Source organism: Triturus cristatus, chromosome 8 (assembly GCF_964204655.1).
Source record: "Triturus cristatus chromosome 8, aTriCri1.1, whole genome shotgun sequence".
In the NCBI taxonomy this organism is placed as follows: domain Eukaryota; kingdom Metazoa; phylum Chordata; class Amphibia; order Caudata; family Salamandridae; genus Triturus; species Triturus cristatus.
The window spans coordinates 1,688,256,926-1,688,280,391 of NC_140591.1; the positions used below are offsets into that span (position 1 = coordinate 1,688,256,926).

General features: G+C 48.0%; 1 protein-coding gene across 3 annotated transcripts in view; it reads right to left on the reverse strand.

Annotated features, from left to right (window-relative positions):
- The window catches only part of LOC146808613 (NACHT, LRR and PYD domains-containing protein 3-like), an 879,818-nt gene that overhangs the window by 541,079 nt on the left and 315,273 nt on the right, over nt 1–23,466 (reverse strand). For all 3 annotated transcript variants that reach the window (XM_085623637.1, XM_085623636.1, XM_085623638.1), the window contains one exon: nt 5,166–5,336. In XM_085623637.1, the coding sequence (XP_085479763.1) occupies nt 5,166–5,336 (171 nt within the window). The remainder of the gene's footprint in view (nt 1–5,165; nt 5,337–23,466) is intronic.

Below are 23,466 nucleotides of genomic sequence, written 5' to 3' on the forward strand. Positions count from 1 at the left end.
TGTGAACCTCAGCAGCTCTGCTGTCAAAAGCACACTGTGATCCTCAGCAGCTCTGTTAAGCACACCGCAAAACCTCAGCAGCTCTGCTATCTAAGCACACCGTGAACCTCAGCAGCTCTGCTGTCTAAGCACACTGTGAACCTCAGCAGCTCTGCTGTCTAAGCACACTGTGAACCTCTGCAGATCTGCTGTCTAAGCACACAGTGAACCTCAGCAGCACTGCAGTCTAAACACACCATGAGCTCCAGCAGCTCTGCTGTCTAAGTACACCATGAACATCAGCAGCTCTGCTGTCTATGTAAACCATGAACCTCAGCAGCGCTGCTTTCTAAGCACACAATGAATCTAAGCAGCGCTGCTGTCCAAGCACACCTTGAACCTCAGCAGCTCTGCTTTCTATGAACACGGTGAATCTCAGCAGTGCTACTTTCTATGCACCCCGTGAATCTCAGCGGTGCTGCTTTCTATGTACACCGTGAATCTAAGCAGCTCTGCTGTCCAAGCACACCATGAATCTAAGCAGCTCTGCTGTCCAAGCACACCGTGACCCACAGCAGCGCTGCTTTCTAAGCACACTGTGAATCTAAGCAGCGCAGATGTCCAAGCACACCGTGAACCTCAGCAGCTCTGCTTTCTATGCACACCGTGAATCTAAGCAGCTCTGCTTTCTAAGCACACCATTAATCTCAGCATCTCTGTGAACCTCAGCAGCGCTGCTTTCTAGCACACTGTGAACCTCAGCAGCGCTGCTGTCCAAGCACACCGTGAATCTCAGCAGCTCTGTCTGAGCACAGCCTGAATCTCAGCAGTTCTGCTGTCTAACCACACCATTAACCTCAGCAGCTCTGCTGTCTAAGCATACAGTGAACCTCAGCAGCTCTGCTATCTAAGCACACCGTTAACCTCAGCAGCTCTGCTGTCCAAGCACACCATGAACCTCAGCAGCTCTAATGGCCAAGCACACAGTGAACCTCAGCAGCGCTGCTTTCTAAGCGCACCATGAATCTAAGCAGCACTGCTGTCCAAGAACACCGTGAACCTCAGCAGCTCTGCTGTCCAAGCACACCATGAACCTCAGCAGCTCTGCTGTCCAAGCACACCGTGAACCTCAGCAGCTCTGCTGTCTAAGCATACCATGAACCTCAGTAGCTTTGATGTCTAAGTACACCATGAACCTCAGCAGCTCTGCTGTCTTAGCACACCGTGAACCTCAGCAGCTCTGCTGTCCAAGCACACCATGAACCTCAGCAGCTCTGCTGTCCAAGCACATTGTAAACCTCAGGAGCTCTGCAGTCCAAGCACTCCGTGAACCTCAGCAGCTCTGCTTTCTAAGCACACCGTGAACCTCAGCAGCGCTGCTGTCCAAGCACACCGTGAATCTAAGCAGCGCTGCTGTCCAAGCACACCGGGAACCTCAGCAGCTCTGCTGTCTAAGCACACTGTGAACCTCAGCAGCTCTGCTGTCTAAGCACACTGTGAACCTCAGCAGCACTGCAGTCTAAACACACCATGAACTTCAGCAGCTCTGCTGTCTAAGAACACCATGAACCTCAGCAGCTCTGCTGTCTAAGTGCACCATGAACATCAGCAGCTCTGCTGTCTATGTAAACCATGAACCTCAGCAGCGCTGCTTTCTAAGCACACAATGAATCTAAGCAGCGCTGTTGTCCAAGCACACCTTGAACCTCAGCAGCTCTGCTTTCTATGTACACCGTGAATCTCAGCAGCGCTGCTTTCTATGTACACCGTGAATCTAAGTAGCTCTGCTGTCCAAGCACACCATGAATCTAAGCAGCTCTGCTGCCCAAGCACACCGTGACCCACAGCAGCGCTGCTTTCTAAGCACACCGTGAATCTAAGCAGCGCAGATGTCCAAACACACCGTGAACCTCAGCAGCTCTGCTTTCTATGCACATGCTGAATCTCAACAGCGCTGATTTCTATGCCCACCGTGAATCTAAGCAGCTCTGCTTTCTAAGCACACCATGAATCTCAGCAGATCTGCTGTCTAGCACACTGTGAACCTCAGCAGCGCTGCTTTCTAGCACACTGTGAACCTCAGCAGCGCTGCTGTCCAAGCACACTGTGAATCTCAGCAGCTCTGCTGTTTGTGCACAGCCTGAAACTCAGCAGCTCTGCTGTCTAAGCACACCATTAACCTCAGCAGCTCTGCTGTCTAAGCATACAGTGAACCTCAGCAGCTCTGCTATCTAAGCACACCGTTAACCTCAGCAGCTCTGCTGTCCAAGCACACCGTGAACCTCAGCAGCTCTGCTGCCCAAGCACACCATGAACCTCAGCAGCTCTACTGTCCAAGCACACTGTGAACCTCAGCAGCGCTGCTTTCTAAGCGCATCGTGAATCTAAGCAGCGCTGCTGTCCAAGAACACCGTGAACCTCAGCAGCTCTGCTGTCCAAGCACACCATGAACCTCAGCAGCTCTGCTGTCCAAGCACACCGTGAACCTCAGCAGCTCTGCTGTCTAAGCACACCATGAACCTCAGCAGCTCTGCTGTCCAAGCACACCATGAACCTCAGCAGCTCTGCTGTCCAAGCACACCGTGAATCTCAGCAGCTCTGCTGTCCAAGCACACCATGAACCTCAGCAGCTCTGCTGTCCAAGCACACCATGAACCTCAGCAGCTCTGCTGTCCAAGCACACCGTGAACCTCAGGAGCTCTGCTGTCCAAGCACACCGTGAACCTCAGCAGCTCAGCTTTCTAAGCACACCATGAACCTCAGCAGCGCTGCTGTCCAAGCACAACGTGAATCTAAGCAGCGCTGCTGTCCAAGCACACCGTGAATCTCAGCAGCGATGCTGTCCAAGCACACCATGAATCTAAGCAGCTCTGCTGCCCAAGCACACCGTGACCCACAGCAGCGCTGCTTTCTAAGCACACCGTGAATCTATGCAGCGCAGATGTCCAAGCACACCGTGAACCTCAGCAGCTCTGCTTTCTATGCACATGCTGAATCTCAACAGCGCTGATTTCTATGCACACCGTGAATCTAAGCAGCTCTGCTTTCTAAGCACACCATGAATCTCAGCAGATCTGCTGTCTAGCACACTGTGAACCTCAGCAGCGCTGCTTTCTAGCACACTGTGAACCTCAGCAGCGCTGCTGTCCAAGCACACTGTGAATCTCAGCAGCTCTGCTGTTTGAGCACAGCCTGAAACTCAGCAGCTCTGCTGTCCAAGCACATCGTGAATCTCAGCAGCTCTGCTGTCCAAGCACACAATGAACCTCAGCAGCTCTGCTGTCCAAGCACACCATGAACCTCAGCAGCTCTGCTGTCCAAGCACACCGTGAACCTCAGGAGCTCTGCTGTCCAAGCACACCGTGAACCTCAGCAGCTCAGCTTTCTAAGCACACCGTGAACCTCAGCAGCGCTGCTGTCCAAGCACAACGTGAATCTAAGCAGCGCTGCTGTCCAAGCACACCATGAATCTCAGCAACGATGCTGTCCAAGCACACCGTGAACATCAGCAGCGCTGCTGTCCAAGCACACCGTGAATCTCAACAGCGATGCTGTCCAAGCACACCATGAATCTAAGCAGCGCAGCTGTCCAAGCACACCGTGAATCTCAGCTGCGATGCAGTCCAAGCACACCGTGAATCTCAGCAGCGCTGCTGTCCATGCACACAGTGAACCACAGCTGCCCCTTTCTGCAGCCTGCTCTGCCTTTCATCTCACAGATGAACCTATTCGTAGCCTGCTCTAGCCTTCATTTTACAGCTGCCCTTCTCCGCAGCCTGCTCTAGCTTTCATCTTACATCAGCCCTTCTCTGCAGCCCGCTCTACCTTTTATCTTACAGTTGCCTCTCTCTGTAGCCTGCTCTGCCTTTCATCTTACAGCTGCCTTCTCTGTAGCCTGCTCTACCTTTCATCTTACAGTTGCCCCTCTCTGCAGACTGCCTTATCTTTCATTTTGCAGCTGCCCCTCTCTTGAGTCTGCTCTACCTTTCATCTACAGCTGCCTTCTCTGTAGCCTGCTCTATCTTTCATTTTACAGCTGCCTCTCTCTGCAGGCCGCTCTACCTTTCATCTTACAGCTGCCTTCTCTGTAGCCTGATCTACCTTCCATTTTACAGCTGCTGCTCTCTGCAGCTCAGTCTACCTTTCATCTTACAGTTGTAACTCTTTGCAGCCTGCTCTACCTTTCATCTTACAGTTGCCCCTCGCTGCAGCCTGCGCTACCTTTCATCTTACAGCTGCCCCACTGTGCAGCCTGCGCTGCCTTTTATCTTACAGCTGCAATCTCTGTAGCCTGCTCTACCTTTCATCTTACAGTTGCCTTCTCTGTAGCCTGCTCTACCTTTCATCTTACAGTTGCCCCTCTCTGCAGCCTGCCTTATATTTCATTTGACAGCTGCCCCTCTCTGCAGCCATCTCTACCTTTTATCTTACAGCTGCCCCACTGTGCAGCCCTCTCTACCTTTCATCTTACATCTGCCCCTCTCTGCAGCCTGCTCTACCTTTCATCTTACAGTTGCCCCTCTCTGCAGCCTGTGCTGCCTTTCATCTTACAGCTGCCCCACTGTGCAGCCCGCTCTGCCTTTTATCTTACACCTGCCGCTCTCCGCAGCCTGCTCTAGCTTTCATCTTACAGCTTCCCGTCTCTGCAGCCAGTTCTACCTTTCATCTTACTGCTGCCTTCTTTGTAGCCTGCTCTACCTTTAATCTTACAGTTGCCTCTCTCTGCAGCCTGCTCTGCCTTTCATCTTACAGCTCTCTCCTGCAGAATGTGAAGAGGGCCTCGGAGCCCCCCATGTCTCACTGACATTCCTTGGCCTCGTATCCAGCAGCCGGTCTGGTAACAGCAGGGAGACTGCTGGGGGAGGCGCCCTCACTGGAAGGGACAGACCTGCCCTCTGGTTAAGACTCATTCCATTTGAGCCCAAAAACCTGAGAAACAGGCTTTAAAAAGTGCCCCTCTGCACCATGACAGGGGCTTCTTTCATGACCATGGATTGGGGCTTGGGTACTTCACAAACCTGACTTAATTCACAAATGTTATTAATGGGTGCCTTTCTCACGACATTAACAGAAAAGAGACAATCATGTAAACATTTCAAGGCATTTTTTAAATATATGTGTGTGCCCCCATCAATGATGTATGTTTTAGAAATCCATGATGTGATAAGAACTGCTCAGCTCCATACCCCAGTTTCTGTAGTTTGCAGTTTGGATGTTTTAGGCCGCCACACAACTTCTTCACTCCAGTGTCTCGCAGCTCATTGAAGCTCAGGTGGAGCTCTGTGAGAGATGTGTTTGTTTTAAGGACAGAGGCGAGGTCTTGGCAGCATGAACTGACGAGGAAGCAGCGATTCAACCTGCAGGAGAGAAGAGACATGGAGGGAAGTAAAGCAGAGCACAGACAGGGGCGTCACAACTTCAGTTTTTTCTTCATTTCCTTCCCGTCCTTGACTTACTCCCCTCTAGTGACACATCCCCGCCTCACACATCCGACCACGCCCAGTTTATATAAGAACCTCATGGGGGGAGATCTCAGACTAGCAGAGGCGGAGCTCAATAGACATATAAATAAATATATTAATGCATGTTTTTGCTGGAGACAAGCTGCTGTGCTGTGAATGGTGAACTCACAACTTTGGTAGTTGTTGAAGCGACCTGTCTATTAATACTCAGGTTGTTATATGTACATAGAAGTTATTTTGGTCAGAGGTCTTCAACCATTGGTTTGTTAAAATGTCATTCAAAATTTGCTCTGCCCACCATAGCAGACAGCAGGAGAAATCACAAAAATAGCTCCTACAACTTCAGTGACAAATCGGATTTAAAGTGTGTTATTTGTAGATGCTCATTTAGAAGCTGATTTCTTTTCGATCTTCTTTATAAAGTTCCTAAGTGTTTAAGTAACATTGCAGCTGATTTAGATTCAGTGCTCGGTTAGATAAACATGTATTCTCATCTCCTTCATCATTAACAATAATAATAAAATCCATAGCATAAATCAAAGAGTTGTTTTTTAAAACCATCATTAGTAAAATACCACATCAGTGATGATTTCAAATTTTTAGGTCTCGCCTAGCGATGCAGCACGAATGTGCTGCCATCGCTTTGCGAGGCATGCAGTATACACTATAGGTGAGGGTAGCACCGCCCACTCCCCAGCCCACTTTTTCATTGGCTTGTGGCCAAGCTGATGACTTCTGATTAGTTTGCAGGCTGCTAGTCCCGCCTTATGATGGCCATGTCTCCTTCCACGGCTATTGGCCCCTTTACTGCATGTTTCCTGAGTACTACTTCACAGTCGATCGTCATTTGGGCTTCTTTTTGGTAGGATGGTAGTTAGTTTTGGGCTTTGTTTTAAAGGGGATTGGGCTTGTTCCTCTTGTGAAAGCTGCTGCTGCTACAGTGCGCTCTGTGTACAGGCAGCATGGTTAAAAGGCACTGGGCACCTGGTGATTTGTAAATTTAAAATATTCCTCACGGCGCCCGCTTTCACTTTTAAATATTGAGTGTGAGGGCAGCCTTTAGTTTAAAATACTTAGTCTGAGCCCGCCTTCATTTCTACATCTAAACGCGACGGCCGCCTTCACTTATCCCACCATCACTTTTATTTCTAAGTGTCACAGCTGCCTTCACTTTTAATTATTAAGCGCGACGCACTGCTTCACTTTTAAATTGTTAAAGCATCCGAGGCATTCTGGTATCAACTCACATTACATTTAAACATGGCCGTGAGCTTTGCTGCCTCCAAATCACCTCCCGGTTTGCAGCTCCCCTTGTTTGGGCTTCTTTTTGGTAGGATGGTAGTTAGTTTGGGGCTTTGTTTTAAAGGGGATTGGGCTTTCTTTATCGTGTCTCTCTCTTCGCTCGCTCCTCCACCCAACAGGTCTCGCATTTGTAAGCATTCGAGATATTGACAATGCTACAAATGCAACTCAGAGCGAGGCTTGGTGGGGAAATGTTATGGTCCGGTGCTGGAACAGCAGAGGTGTTTTTTAAAAAAAAAAATTCTTTTTTATTTCTGCCAGCGCCCGTAGGCTCCTTTAAAAGAAGAAGCAGGGAATACGGCCAGTTGAGAGTGGATGTGGCTTAAGAGGCGAGCTGCGTGATTGGACCTGGGGGACTAGGTTCGAGCTTAGCATGCTGTGATTCTGGGCAAATTCCTTAAGCTCCCGTACCTACCAAAAACGAGTGTATCCTTGTGTAATGTAACTGGTGCACATGTAAAGTGCTCTAATTGCTTCAGTTCGAGTTCGAGCGTGTCACGCAGTTTGGTGCTTTCTTTCCCTCCATATTAAACAATAGATGTTTCAGCACCCAGGCTAATGTGCTACATAGCTAAATGCATATAAGTCCCCAAAGGCGAGACCGATGCATTGCAAATGCTTGTTTAAATTTGTAATGACCCAAGTCTGCAATAAAAAGCTAATTAACATCCGCAGAGCCTGCCAAGGCCAGACCTATTCGCTTTGTCAGTGCTCATTTTATTGTATTTAAAGCATGCCATGGGATCGCAAGTGATTCCTGCCTTTCTCTCAAGTTCTCAGTTTTGCTATTCTCCCCCCTCCTCCCTGGTGCTCTATCTCTCCCCCCCCCCCACCCCGGGCTTCCATCCTATTTCATTTTCAGCTCCGCCTGGATCTCTATTGGTTGATTAGCCGCGCTTTATAAATCCTGATGGATTGATTGATTGAGTGAGAGGTGTTACAGGAGAGGCTGCTCGCTGTAAATCCAATCCTACACCCTCTTCACTCAGAGAAAAGGATTTTATAGAGGGGGGAGTTCCTGACTGAAGACATTTACAATCAACCTTTACCACATAGAAAGATCTCAGCAAAGAGGCCATGTTGTTATAAAACTGAACTATCACTCTATGTGGAGTTGTATGAGTAAGAGTGAGGGCCCGATTCACAGAACTAACTTAAGACAAAATCCTAAACTTAGTACCATTTTCGTATTCACAGAAGGCACTTACTCATTTTGGTATTCACAGAAGACACTTACTCACTTCGGTATTCTTAACTTTAGGATTTAGGATTTTTCTCAGTTTCGGAGTCCTAAAGTTAGGACTCCTAATTTTACTACTACTAAATTGAGAAAAATCCTAATTTTAAGACTTTCGGTATTCACAGAAGGCATTTAGGAGTCCTAAAGTTAGGACTCCTAACTTCTGTGAATACCGAAATGAGAAAGTGCCTTCTGTGAATACCAAAATGGTGGTAAGTTTAGGATTTTGTCTTAAGTTAGTTCTGTGAATATTAAGAGAACGGCACATGTAGCAGCCCGCATTCCTTTTACCCTATTCCATTTGTTTAACTGAGCACTAACTATTCTTGGCTCCTTGACTAGAATATGTTTCATAAAAAAGATGTTATTTTACATTTTTTTTAAACCTAGACATTCACTGGAAAAAACCCAGAATTAAGTAGTAGTTAGATATGGTAAAAGTATTTTTTTAATAAGAAAAAAACTTAGAAATTCACAGAAAAAAACAAAGTGATGTTAGGTGAAAATGTCAGTGACAGCGTAATGTTTTGAACTAAAAAAAACAAAGAAATTCACCAGTTACTACCCACTTTTCTACTCATATCAACTTCATTTCTTAATATACAACGGTGACTGTGAGGGGTTTGATACAGATAAAAGCTGTCCGTAGTACGACATTAATTTTTGAACAGACGTTGAGCATCTTGAAGAACTTGGCTTTCTCTGGACAGTAGTATACATATTGAACGGCGTGTGCGATGAGGATTTCCCATATGTATGTGGTTGATTGTTAATGTAAAGTAGGGTGCCCGTGAAGTGTATGTTGTAGGGTCAATGTTGCATATAACACGTTTGCCACACCTAAGGGAGTTCAATTCAGTTCAATTCACATGTCGTGTAAAGCGTGGCTACCCAACGCAGGCTTCCCAGTGCTACCTGTCCTAGCTGGAGTGATAGATGTTTAGGCCTAAAGGTACGATTTCAATTGCTTTCAGAAGCTCATTAAGTTGTCATCTAGTCTTAGGTTGGTGGGTAATGAGTTCCAGAGTTTCAGAGTGAGATAGGTGACCTACCTCTGCCTTTAGCTCTCTAAACTCAGGTGCCAACACGAAGGCCTAGGTAGATTTACCTGAGCTCTCGATTGGAACCGTATTAACATGGCTTCGGGATCTAGGCAGCCTGATTAGGCTTGCGAGAGAGCAGTACTCATTGAGGGTTAGAACGCTTATATCTTATTCCACTGCACTTGTGTGTCCATTGGTGGAGGGCACTGACACTCAGATATTTCCACTTAAACAAGACACTAGGGGCCTCATGTAGGTAGCGAAATACCGGTCGGTAACGGCCGATTTTCGGTAAATATGCCGTTACCGACCGGTATTCAGACAAGTGAGATGTAGGAGTCCAAAAACCACTTTTCGGTAAATATGAGGCGGTAAATACCGATTCATAGTTACCGAATTCTAAAATACCGATTCATATTTACCGAATACACATTTAACGAATCGGTAAATATGAAGTGGTAAATATGAAGTGGTAAAAATTTAAAATGACATGTAGGAGCAGTCGGTAATTAAGAAATCCAGGAAAATCGGTAAATAAGAGTCGGTAATTAACACGGATGGAAAGCAGGTGGTAACCATCAACAATGCACATAAGCAATCCCAAAATGCAACAGCGTGGACAACATGGCCGCCATGTACGTCATTGCAAGGCGCCTACGTCTACAGGCAGCAGGACTGAGGGTGTGGCGACGGGAGGAACAAATCTACAGACAGCGCATCACACTATTCCAGCTGACTGATGCAGAGATACATGAGAGGTACAGGCTACACCCCGAAACCATCATGGACCTGATAAGGGACCTGCACCCACTCCTGGACCAGCCAACAAGAAGGGCGCACGCCATACCACCACATGTGCAGGTGCTCTGCAGCCTACATCTACTGGCATCCGGCAGTTATCAGGTGGTGACAGCTGCGGTGGGTGGTGTATCCCAGAGTTGCCTGTCCCGTTTCTTCAGGAAGTTCCTGGATGCAATGATGCAGAGAATGCACCACTACATAAGCTTCCCAAACACACAGGCTGCACTGCAGAAAACAAAAACAGACTTTTATCACATGGCACAGTTCCCCCATGTCATCGGCTGTATTGATGGTACACACATCCCAATCTGTCCACCAGCTGATACAGAGCACATCTACTGGAACAGGAAGTCCACCCACTCCATCAATGTGCAGGTGATCTGTGATGCAGGGAACATCATCACAGATATTGTTGCAAAGTTTCCTGGGAGCACCCACGACTCTTACATCTTCCAGAATAGTGGGATCTACACACGACTGAGTGCCGGAGAATTCCGAGAGGGATACCTGCTGGGTAAGTAACAGTGACGCCCCTTGAAACCTGCAAATCAGAGTGTATAGAGGCATGTACCTGATGGTTCCCTTTTACTCATCCAGGCGACAGTGCATATGCATGCCGTTCATTCATCCTCACTCCCTACCTACACCCAGCAACCCAGAGTGAGAGACGATACAACGTGGCCCACAAAACAACACGCAATGTGGTGGAGCGCACGTTTGGACTACTGAAGAGCAGGTTCCGCTGCCTCCACAAGAGCGGAGGCGCACGCCAGTACAAACCCATCACCTGCTGCAAGATAATTGCCACTTGTGCAATGCTGCACAACCTTGCCACGAAAAAAGGTACAGATGTGGAACTAACATATTTTGAGGACAACGAGGATGAGTCAGGCCAGCCAGAGGGCAGCGCAGCTAGAGTGCCAACTGCAATCGATGGGAGAGAGAGACGGGCAGAGATCACATGCAACTATTTCTGAGTAAGTGAGGGGACACAGCGAGTTGTGAGAAGTCATGACGTAGTTTAATGTGGCACCACGCCATGAACACATGAACAGGCCAATCTGGCAATATGCCATCTATACAATGAGTATGTCCAGGGTTACGTCACCCAATGGCAAGTGGATAAGCAGGGCCACATCAATGTTTGCGCATACGCGCTGCAGTGGTGGATTGCACGGCCTGTGCATCCTCACTAGAGCCAACCCCAAGCCGCCTGCTGCTCCTGCGTGCTTCGGGGACGGGGGGTGTGATGCTGCTGCTGGTGTTGATGCTCTCCGCAGCATCCCCTGCAGCAGTTGTCGACGCCTGACTAGTCAATAGCACCCCTAGTGCACTTGTCACCTGCACCATCCCCCGAGACAGGTCGCTGCAGCACTGTGTTAGGCCCTCCTGCATCGTCACAGAGCGCCGGCAAAGTAGGGAAGTCGCAGTTGCCAGACGGTTGAGTGCCCTGCTGGTAGTGTCCCTTCTCTGGCGTTCCCGGCGCCGTGCTTCGATGTCAGCATCTAATTTGCTGCACAACTGCTGGATTGACTGGGACATGTCCCGAATGCCCGCAGCCATGCCGCCAATGTTTGTGTCCATGTTGACTAAGCTTGTCTTCATCACCCGCATGTGCCTCTGGACTGACATAACTGCCTTTGATTGCAGGCGCTGTTGCTTCAACATTTGGCCCTCGAGCCCCAAGAAGACACCATGGCCGTCAGTGGGTGCTGGTGGACTCTGGACACGCGACCTGCGGCGCCCTCTTGCTCCCATCTGTGCTGCCTGTGAGGTGTGGGGCACAGTGGGATGGCTCCCTTCCTGGGGCCCGGTGCGGTCTTCTGGGCCCATGCTGTCGTCTGACGAGGTGTCTAAGGCTCGTAGCCTGGCTGCTGGACGCCTCCTCATTCTCACACCTGCAAGCGGAGATGTGGCCGGTGAATCGAACATGAGTGGCGATGCTGGCTCTGGTGGTGGTGATGCTGGCTCTCGGTGAGGTGATGCTGGCTCTGTGTGCGGCGAGGCTGGCTGCGTAGGTGGTGCGGCTGCAAGTGGGCCTGCTCCCTGGTCTGAACTCGTGCTGGCTAGAGGTGATTTTTGTGGCCGGTGTGCCGTCTCCCCTGCAGCATGCCCTGTACTGCATGATGTCACATCTGTGGACAGAAAAACAACATTGGCTCAGTGTCCCCGAAGGGCTGCATTGCAAGCGTCACAATAAATCATTTCACATTCCAATCTGTCCTCTGTCTCCTTGTGCCTCGAGTGCGTGACATGCCTTGTTGCCCTGTAACATTTACGTCATGGTTAGTGTTGCCCTGACTACATCTCCCGGAATGCATTGCCTGTCTGCACTGACACGTGTGGACTGCAGTGTGATTCTCGTTTCACAATGGGGGATGTGGGATAGGGGTAGGGGAGGCTACATTGCTGTGCTTTCGTCTTACCTTGGTGTGTTGCGGCTCTGGCAGAGCTGTCGGCGTCCCCAAGACCCACGACGCTCTCTTGCTCGAGTGTGGCCGCCACCAGCTCCTCCAGTTCGGTGAGGGCAGGTGCCCTGTTGGTTCCACCTCCGGTCTGGCTGGCCTCCTTCTGGATGTCGCCCATCTTCCTCTTGGTCACAATCCTCAGGTCATACCAGCGCTTTTTGAGGACCTCAATGTCCCTGTGGGTCACTCCCACAGCATTGACCTGCGCCTGGATGGCCACCCATATGTTGCGCTTTTCGGCCTCAGGCACTTGCAGGGATTGCCTCCCAAACAGCTTCTGGTGCTGCTTCACCACCTCCTCCACCAGCACCTGGAGTTCCTTGGGGCTGAATTTGAGCTTCCTCCTCCTTTCCCCTCCGTCTTTCTGTGTTCTCTGGCTGGACATGCTGTTCGTTTCCCGCTCGCACATGCAACTGCTCCCTGCCTCTCCTCTGCACTCCAAGCCTCTCCAGGGTCGGCTAATTATGTACACCTGCCTGGGTGTGGCCACTTCGGCTAATTGTGTACACCTGCCTGGGTGTGGGCAGTTCCTGGTTGGGTGGGCTGTCGTTGCACAGGATTAGCTGTTTCGTCAATTCATGTGATATTATTTACCGAATCCGTACGTACCGATTCGGTATTTTCCGATTCGGTAGATACCACCTCGGTATTTTCCGATTCGGTAGATACCACCTCGGTATTTACCGATTCGGTGGATACCACCTCGGTATTTACCGATTCGGTGAATTCCGATTCGTATTTACCGACTGTTACCGAATCGGTAACTGTTACCGAATTTTTACCTACATATAACTTACCGGTTCTAATTTACCGATTCGGTACGGCTCGGTATTTAAGAACCGGTAAAATTTATTTACCTACATGAGGCCCTAGATGTTCCTCCTATTGTGTCGGGTCGATAATGCGGGAATTTGTGGTTTCCTTATAATGTAGTACGCCTGTGCACCTCGCCGAGAATATGATTGTGGGACTAAATCTCCTGGCCTACATTTAAAAGGCCAGCAACAGGTTTTACGTTTTTTGTTATTATCACAGAGTACCTGTTAGAATTGGTCCTGACGAATGCCTAGGAACCAAGAGCTGGGTCATGGAAAAAGAAGAAACATGTTGACCATCTAAGGGGAGAATATGTTTTCCAAACCTCCTCTTATGTTTCCTTTAATCCTATCCGCTGGAAGCACTTGATTAAAATTTGTTTTAGCCTACCAGGAGATAGTTTTAGACCCACTACACTTCATATACTTAGCACTCTGCCTCTCACCCACACATCAAGCTCTTCTTTATTACCTATAAAGCATCTCAGCTGCTGTCGGGTGGAGAGTTGTAGCCCTCACCAGGTACCTTGTGGTACTGGTGTGAGGAGGGAACCCAATGATGAAGCCACCCTTTGGGGGATGGGGGTTCTCGTCCTTTAAAAATAGCATGTTCATCACACATAAGAACATGCTCTTAATGACCAGGCGTACCCTTATGTGTGCTATAAGTAAAAGGTAGGACATGTACTTGTATGTTATACATGTCTTGGTAGTGACAAACTCCAAAATATGTCTTTCACTACTGTGAGACCTACTCCTCTCATAGGTTAACATTGGGAATTCCTTAATACACTTTACGCTGTAATGCCGGATTAGAAAAGAGTAGCTTTGTCATGTTTCATATCTTTGGAATGGTAATGATAAATCCTATTTACTGGTAAAGATGGATTTAACAGTACTATTTTAGAAATGATACTTTTGGACTTACCATGTCTAGGATTGTGGGTCCTGTTTGGACAGGGTGCATAACTCTGCCAACCAGAAAACCAATGTCTAAAACTCCCGTTTGACAGGAGAGTTGAAAATGGTCCCGCCAGGCAGGAGCAAAGACATGTTTCCCTGCCACTGTAGTGCGGGCAGGTAAACTACTATGTCCCGGGGCTGGGCTCCCCAGGACATGGTTCCCAGTCCCATTAAAGAAATCCTGGGCGAAGTACTAAACTACGATCGCATAGTTTGCGAAGTTTGCGCTACTTCGCACTATGCGAATTACACGTAGCACAGTGCAAACACGGTAATTTTTTGCTGCTCGCGGTCCTCATCATCAAGTTGGCAACCGCGAGCGGACAAAATGACATCCCGGCGCGACTTTTTCCTCGTTTGCGATCAGCAACATCAAGTTCCTTCCGGCGAGAGTCTCAACGCGGGGATGTCAGGTTTCTCATTGCGAGTGGTCGCGTATGCTCGCAACCGCTCGCGCTGAGAAACTACCAGTCTGCATTGAGAAAGCTGCCGCTCGAGTAGAAATCTACTAGACCGGCAGAAAATGACCTCTTCACTGTGCAAGATGCGGTTTGCACTGATTGCACAGTGCGGACAAGCATTCGGCACTGTGCAATCAGTGTGAACAGCATTTTGCACAGCGCACTACGAATTTCGCGTAGCTCACGTAGTGCGAAGTGCACTTCGCATAGCTACGCGTAGCGCTACTACGCGAACTCCGCCCAGGGTTACATTAAAGGCTCAAGGAGCAGGTGTGAGGCCCCCCTCCCTTTAGCTTTAAGTAATGGCCCTAGGAATAGGGTCCCCTGGCAATTTTTAAGGCTAGAAGATGGGGTTGCAAGCTCCCCCCCACCTTAATAAAGACATTGGGCCTTGGGAGATCAGGGGTCCCAAAGGCAAAATAAATGCTCAGGGAGGGGAGCTGAGTGCCTTTCCCCTTAATCAAGATATTGGGCCACAGGGGATGGTGTCCCTGGTACCTAAAACAGCTCAGGGAGGGGGGCCACATGCTGCCCTCCCTTATTAATTAGATTGGGCCCCAGGGGATGCTCTTCGCATAGTGTGACCGCTCTAGAAACAGCGCATTTTTTGTAATACAGACCCGCTGGTTCTAGAGCGGTCACACTCTGTGCCGCTTGTGGGACTGGGCCTAGGCGGCAGTGTGTTTCCCTTTGTAGCATATTAGGGATTACAACTCGAAGGCTCAGATCCCTTTAGAGCCTCTGGCATGCCAAACTGAAGCATGGACATGCTCGACCCGACTACTTGATGCGCCCGTGCTCAGTAGACTGATTCCTGTCAGCAAAAGTGGGCAAATATGCAGCAGGCCAACTGCGCAAACCTCTGGAGAAGGAGGCGTGGGCCCGTCTCTGGGCGGAATGTACGCGCCCCTCTCTAACCGGCAAGGTAGCCCTTATGCCGGAAATAAATGCTAGAATTGTCACATTCCTCCTAAAGTACATCAGGGATCCTAAGAACGGTATAGACAGGTCCTGCAAGTCCTGCCAGGACAAACTATTGGATGTCATAGTGATTGAGCAAGGACTTCACATATAAGAACATGCTCTAAATGAACACACATGAACACGCAGGTTAGTGAAGCTTGCCTATGTGTTGCTAACACTAATAACATGTACGAAGGACTGAAAAAAAAAACGCTTTAACAGGGAAATCTTTACTGCGCATGCGTCAACTGCTTCAATGCAATATGACAAATTAATGCTTGGAGGGAAATTCTTGCGCATGAGCAGAAGGCACTAAAATGGTGTCTTGAAGACTCTCGTACATGGCACCTGCTTAGCTTAAGGAAAAATTAGCTATTTTACTAATGCTAATGCGGAGAAAGTATTAATAAGTAAAGGGGACTAGAGTAGAGATGGGTGGTATACTGTGAAACCATTTATTTTTTTGGAAGTAACATTTGTCTTTCTGACTTTATTACTAGTGCACACTTGGGCCTCTTGTGTATAACTGAAGTAAGCTGAGTCACATGACAGCTGCGCATGTGCACTGAAAGTGAACCCGGAATGATGAGATGGAGTTTGAACCAAAGCCAAGGTCACAGGATGTCCCAGCCCGAGAACGGACGGTGAAAGTACAACTGAATGGACCTACATGTTAGATTTTAAACAAATGTTGCAAATGAAACATGAATGCAGGTGGGAAATAAAAATATGAATAAAAATTAAGGGGAGTGTTTGTGAACAATGGTTTAACTGAATAAAGTGACATGTAAGCATGGTGTGATGATCTTCCCCCCCCTTGCCTGACCAATTGGATCTCGTATTTTTACGATATTGAAACTTTAGTGGGTGGAACATGAAGAACGAAAGGTGTAATTGAGATAGCCGTAGTTAGTCAGACGAAGATTTGATGGATGCCGCAGAGCTCGGGATGCTGTTGGTGTAGCGGGTGATGATGACGCTGGGAGAGACGCTGTGAGATGCTGATGAAGAATCCGAATGCAGAACTTTCTATCATAATTTAATTGGGTTAGATCAGAAGATTTCGGAAGAATCTCGAGGAGGAAGAGAGTGTCAGAGAGGGGTGCGACGCTACCGTCGGTATTAGAGAGGTCATCTATCCTGTCCTGAATCCTGTCCTGAAGTCTTTGTGGCCTGATCTATCCCGGGGACCCTTACCAGCCCTTTGGCCAGGGGGTTGGTCTTCACACCATTCTTGGTAATGATATTTTTGCGTTATTTGCTGATGTTCTTTTCTCTCTGTCCTCTCCCTTTCTGAGCATTGGTCATTGCGTGAGTCCAAAGTATTTGTTTGATGATTAATTCATTGAATTTTGTCTCCTAAGAATGATGGTGACTGCACTGTGTATTTGAAATGGTTCACATAAAATTAATTTAGATAAAGGTTTTAAAACTTCCAGAGTCTGTGGTTATTTACTTTAAATGAATGAGATAGAGTTAGTGTTAATTTTCACCATCAACTAGTTCAACTAATGGTCCATCGACCAGAGGAAAGAACTTTTGGATCATTGAAACGTTAGTTAGGAATAAGATACAACTAATCCTAAAATTGTGGAAAATCATAAACTTTGACTCCAGCGGTTTACTCAATTGTGTGTGTGTTAATGGGCCCAGGTGAGTATATGGTAGGGGAGTATCTGATGTTGGTACGCCGCTGGATCAATAGGGCCACTCACAAGAACCCTGGAGATGGCTAAGGAAGCCAAAGCTTTTGGTAATGTGAATTCCCACGACGTATTATTCGGCTGGGTGCAATGCGCTGTAATTTTCCTGGGGAATGTCAATTCCATCCTGTCGGCAGAGAGACAAAGGTCCCTCCTGATTAAGGTGGACCTCAAGCTGGGGAACTTGGCGGTGATGGAGGCAGGAGGAGCGGCTCAAGGGGGGCCATTTCAGAGAGCCCTTCCTCAAGGAACTAGTGAAATTTGTGGCTATATTCACTTTGTTGGATAAGGCACAGGCTTCGATCAAGAAGATCTTTCACCCCTGAATGGTTTTGGGGCCGGCCGTGGTAGAGGGCGCTCGGCCGGCCCCTTCTAAACACAAGGCCCTACTTGGGGTCAGAGCTTCCGCAAAGGCAAGAATCCATCCTGTTTTGGGGAATTCTTCACCACGAGAAGAGGCCATAGAGGCTGCAATGCCGAGGGTGCCTCCAGGGGGCAATTTCAGTCTACCCAATCAGGAGAGTGTTCTACTTTCTTACAAACTAAAGGTGGAAAGTCGCCTGGCATTGCTTCTTCACATTTGGAAGGCTGTTCCCTCCGATGCATGGGTTCTGCAAACCATACAAGGCTTTCAAATAGAGATTTACGGTTCTCCCATACAACGCTCGCGCCCCCATCCTCTAGTTTTTTCAGGGGACCAGGCTGCCTTGATAGATCAGGAGGTAGAGGATCTGCTCCGCAAGGAGGAGATCACCCCAACACACCTCCAACCTTGCAGCTTTTCAGAAATCTCTACCTATTAAAGAAGTGGGAAGAAGGCCAAAGACAGGTGATCAACCTCAAAGAAGCCAATGGGTAGTTGTTGTGCTGCCATTTCAAAATGGAGGGCAAAAAGCTTTTGTGCCACCTCCTGAGGCTGGCCGATTGGACGGTTCGTCTCGAACTCAAGGACGATCTGCATTTTTGCCCCTTATCACAGGTTCCTCCAGTTCTGGTGGTGGGACAAGGTCTACGAGTTCAAGACCTTGCCGTTTGGACTCTTCTCAGCCCCCTGGTGCTTTACCAAAGTCTTGAAGCGGTCATAGAAGCCCTCAGGTCCAGGGTCACTGCCTAATTATCTACCTCTAAGATCTCCTCCTCATGGATCAATACCTGTTTACTTTGTTGGGGAGCTAAAAAAGTCAGTTCATTTGCTGGAAAGCCTGTGGTTTCTGATCAACGAGAAGAAGTTGCTTCTGGGGTTCATTGTCAACTCCACAGAGAAGACTTTGAGTCTCCCTTTTCGGAAGGTGGCTAAAATTCAGTGGGATCTGCACAAGGCTCTGTCCTACCCAATCAACCTCGCTACGCCAGATCTCCAGAGTAGTGAGCCTCCTGTCCTCCTTGATCAAAGCGATCCTTCTGGGCCTGCATTTTCTGGGCCTTGTATTACAGGGCCCTACAACGCCTCAAAATCTTCCAGCTCCGCAGGGGCCTTCAATATTTAGAACGGTTTTCTTTGACAGAGGAAATCAGTAACACATGGAAGCCTGGAACAAGTGCACCATTTTCGGCTCGGATCTGGATATAGTCATCTAATCCGATGCCAGCACGGTAGGTTGGGGCGTCCGTTGCGGGGACTCATTCACCGGCAGAAAATGGTCTGTCGAGGAGCAATCATTGCCCATAAACTGCCTGGAGCTCATGGAGGCTTCCTTTGCCGTAAAGTGCTGGACCAAGGGAAAGGTGAGTTGTTGTGTTCTAAAGATGGACAACGTTTCAGTGCTACAGTACATCAACCATCTGGGCGGCACTGGATTGAAGATACTGGCAGACCTAGCCAGGGATCTCTTGGCTTTTTGGCTGTCCAACAATGTAGCCATCACGGCAGAGTAATTTCCAGGAGCATCCAACAAGGTGGCAGATTAGTGCTCCTGGGAGTGGTCGGACATGAGTCTCTGGCGAATTGACCCACAGGTCTTCAAGGCGCTAAAGAAGAGATGGGGTCCGTTCAAAGCAGATCATTTTGCATCTCACCTTGACCACGAGGTGGATAGGTTTTTTAGTTGGAGGCTGGATTCACTGGAAGCAGAGAAGGATGTCTTTCTCCAGGACTGGTCGAAGGAGAAGGGGAACATGTTTTTCACCCCTTTGTAATAATGAGTCTCTCAACACTGATACGAGCCAGCAAGCAACCATAGTCCTATTCATGCCATATTGGAAGTCTCAAGCTTGGTTTTTAGTCCTTCTGGAAATTTCCTGGGATTTTCCAATCCTTTTACCCCACGCACCAGATCTCCTTCGGGATCCTCTGGGCAACAATCACCCTCAAATCCCACAAGGAAGAATGTCCCTCATGGTGTGGTGGATCACAGAGAAAGGTGGCAAATCCTGGTCCTTTGACATGAAGCTGAAAGAATGCTGGCCATGGCCTGGGCTGGTGGATTGTTGCAGGGATTCTGCATAGGCACAGAACTATGCTTGGGACCACATAGCCCTAGTATTTATCATGTCATGTGGGCGGAGCTTTGCTTCCATGCATTCATAGGTTAGCATAAGTGGTTTAGACGTTAGACTCCATTTTGCCTTTTGGCTGCTTTTGCGCACGACACTACAGTAGCTGTTAGTATAAGTGAACTCGCTTGCTTTGCTTACATGAGAACTGTCTATTGTTCCCTTACACAGCGGCCTTAGCCTGCACATTATATTCAGACAGCGCCACGTTCGAATAACAACTGTATGCTGAAGTTAAGGTTGATCGGCCCACGCTCTAGACATGACATGCACGCAGCTGCACACAACTGAAAATCAAGCGCCTTTAATATAGCATTGCATGCCAGATTAGGGCACTTGGAAGAATAACCTTTACAGAACGAAGAGCTGAACAGTGCAGAGATGTGAGACACCTCTACAGAACTAAAGAGGTGTGGGGTCCCCTATTCAAGCCCAAGAGACCTTCTTTAGTTATAAACTTAATACTAGCTTGGGGAGGGTGGAATGTCAGGCCATGTATGTTTCCCCTATCATTGTAATATGATTTCTCCCTTTGTAATATGCGGAATTGTAACCATGCTGATAGTATTATTTCTGATCATAAGCCTGCTAATGTCTGCTAAGATACTGCACCGTAGTGCAGGTAGTTAAAATAAAACATTTGAAACTTCACCGTGTCTCTTTACTCTTGTTGTGAACTGGTACGAGAAAACAAAACGAAAGAGCGTTCTTGATTCCCACTATTTCTGAGAAGTTTCCTAAGTGGCTTGTTCTGGGTTGTCTAATCATTGGTAGCTAAGCTGTAGCACGGAGAACGAATGAGACACTGATGCTAGTCGGATAAGGGTTCTGGGTTCTGAGGTGAGGGTCTGGTACACCACAATTCACTGAGGTCCTGGGTTCCTGGGCACAATTCTGTACACGAGCAGAATCCCCACAACAATCATACTATTTTAAAATGGTTCCCACTCTCTCGAAGAAATATACACTTACTCCGACCAAGTTAATATATGCACCTCTATTTATTGATAACGAAGCCTTGAAAGGATATGATTACTGGAAGGACAATATTGACTTAAAATCGGTACGGGCCCTAAGTCCTTGCAGATCCAAGGTGCAGAATGACTATTTCATGCATGTCTGATACCGATGCAAATGATCTTTCTTAACGACACGGTCCAACAGACTACTTGTCTAGGGTTGGCTAAGATTAAAGAATTGAACACTCCCACTATCCTTTGCCCTCTTTGATAATTGGCAATCTTATGCAAGGTATACTGAAAATCAACTAAATATTATAATGAGAAGCAGTACATGTAATTCTTCTTTGATGGCTCCGACAGGGTGAGCATTAAGGCCGTCAGACATGAATGTTTCTCATTCTCATTTTGTGAATACTGCGTCTGGGCTCAAATTAAATAGACCTGATCTCCGTTACACCCAAACCTCGCATTCAAACACTGTTACTACTTATTCCGTAGGTAAATTATTTCAACAATGGTTAGAACATTCCACATTATCTGCAGTGAAACAACATCTTTCTTTCCTGTCTGAAGATATAAGCATATCTGAGGTCCTTTTGGGTCCAAAAAACCCACGTTCTAAATGATTTGTTTATGCTGCGTATAATGAAATTTGGAAATTGTCGCAACTGGAAGCTGCAGTACATTTATGTCAAATTAATCAAGATAAATTAGATAAAGTGCTTGCTGTTGTCAACAACAATATTAATACACTGTCATCTCGTATTTATACTTTAAACAATATTGTGTCATCAGTAATTGATATTGTTCAAAATGAGGTTTCTACCTTGTATCTTGGACAGAATCAACTTAGATCAGTTACGCAATTTAGCTGGACCCTGCAAAAACGTAAGAATGGGCGTGTCCCTTGCATTACATTAATTGTAGCGCAATGCTTTTACCATTTAATTTGACACACAAACAGCAATCAATGGGTATGAAAGACGCTAGTGACACCAAGCCACACATAGAAAAGCTTGAACAACTTCCCTTCACTATTGCAGAAACTCATTCTGTGTTGTAGCTAATGCATGGCGTTATCTCGTTGCCCATTTTGACCTTTGAGTTTAGTGCCTGCATGAAACACTTCCCAGGAGGTAAATAAGAACCCCTTGGGAGCAGCTACATACATGAGTTATGGTCCCTGCCCTTTACGTATCGTTGTCAACAAGCTGAGGGACGTTTTCCTTACGGGGAAGGAGTATGACTCCACTGCTGGTCATTCCCTTGTGTGTAAACAAGTAAAACTGCGTCAGTCCTAGTGACTGAATTGAGTCCTCTGTAGTCCACACAGAACCGGAGTTCGGGTGTGGTTCCCGGTGCTGCAGCCTTTGGGACCAAGACCACTGGGCTGGCCCAAGGACTGCTGGAAGACTCAATTACCCCGAGTGCAAACATTTTGGAGACCTCCTCCTTGATGCATGTCCTCACCCTGTCAGTCACCCTGTAGGCCTTGTGCCTCACAGGTGTACTATCCCCAGTGTCCACATCATGGACGCACCAATCAGTGACACCAGGGACCAGGGAAAACAGGTCAGAAAATTGTCCCAGCAACTGGCGACAATCATTCTGTTGCTCAGGGGTCAGGGCGGAAGAGAGGATGACACCATCCACTGACCCATCTTGCTCCTTGGCTGACAGGAGGTCCGGAAGAGGTTCTGTCTCCTCTTCCATCCGAGCATCTGTTGCCAAGAGCATGCCCACTTAGTACCTCTCCAAGTGGGGCTTGAGGCGGTTGACATGTAGGACCCTTAAGGGGTTCCTAGGAGACTTCAGGTCCACCACGTAGGTAACAGGACTCTTGCGCTCCACCACCTCAAAGGGACCGGTCAACTTATCCTGGAGCGCACACGGCTCCACGGGGGCCAAGACCCATACCTTCTGCCCAGGCTGAAGCTCTACCAGAGTGGCGTTCTGGTCGTACCACTGCTTCATCTCCTCCTAGCTGGCTTCCAGATTTGCCTCAGCAAGTTGTCTGAATCGCCTAGTCTGATTCCGGAAGGCCAGCATGTAACTATATACATTCTGGGGAGGTTTCCTGGGAGATTGCTCCCAGCCTTCCTTGACCAGACTTAGAGGTCCTCTGACTGGGTGACCATACAGAAGCTCAAAGGGACTGAACCCCAGAGACTTCTGTGGCACCTCACGGTAAGCGAAGAGAAGGCATGGTAAGAGGACGTCCCACTTACGCCTCATGGGTCCTTCTAGGCCCATTATCATGCCTCTGAGGGTTCGGTTGAATCTCTCAACCAACCCATTTCCTTGGGGGTGGTAAGGTGTGGTGAACTTGTAGGTTACACCACTGTCAAGAATTCCTGTCATGCGAGGGGAGGAAAACGGTAACCAGCGAAAACGGACTACATCTCCCAGGATGCTTAGTGGTTGAGAGGTTATGTAAACAGGAGAGCTGTTACATAACTCAAGGAAAACACGCCCTTATGTAAAACAGGAGAGCTGTTACATAACACAAGGAAAACACGCCCTTATGTAAACAGGAGAGCTGTTACATAACTCAAGGAAAACAACGCCCTATAAAGGGAGGAACCGGGAGGTACAACGCGGTCGGATATTGTGTTTACACCGACGTACCTGCTTAGTGAAGAGCAGTGTTCAGGAGTGGTGCTCCAGTAAGGGAAGAACGGAGGTAGGTCGAGTCGTTACTCCCTGGGCCGTGTCTTGCCCCATCGTCACCTGTGAAGGACCCGGAAGCTCTACCGGATAACCATTGAGCTTCGCTTTTTGACTCGGCTGAGTCAAAGTGCAGTGGCGCTT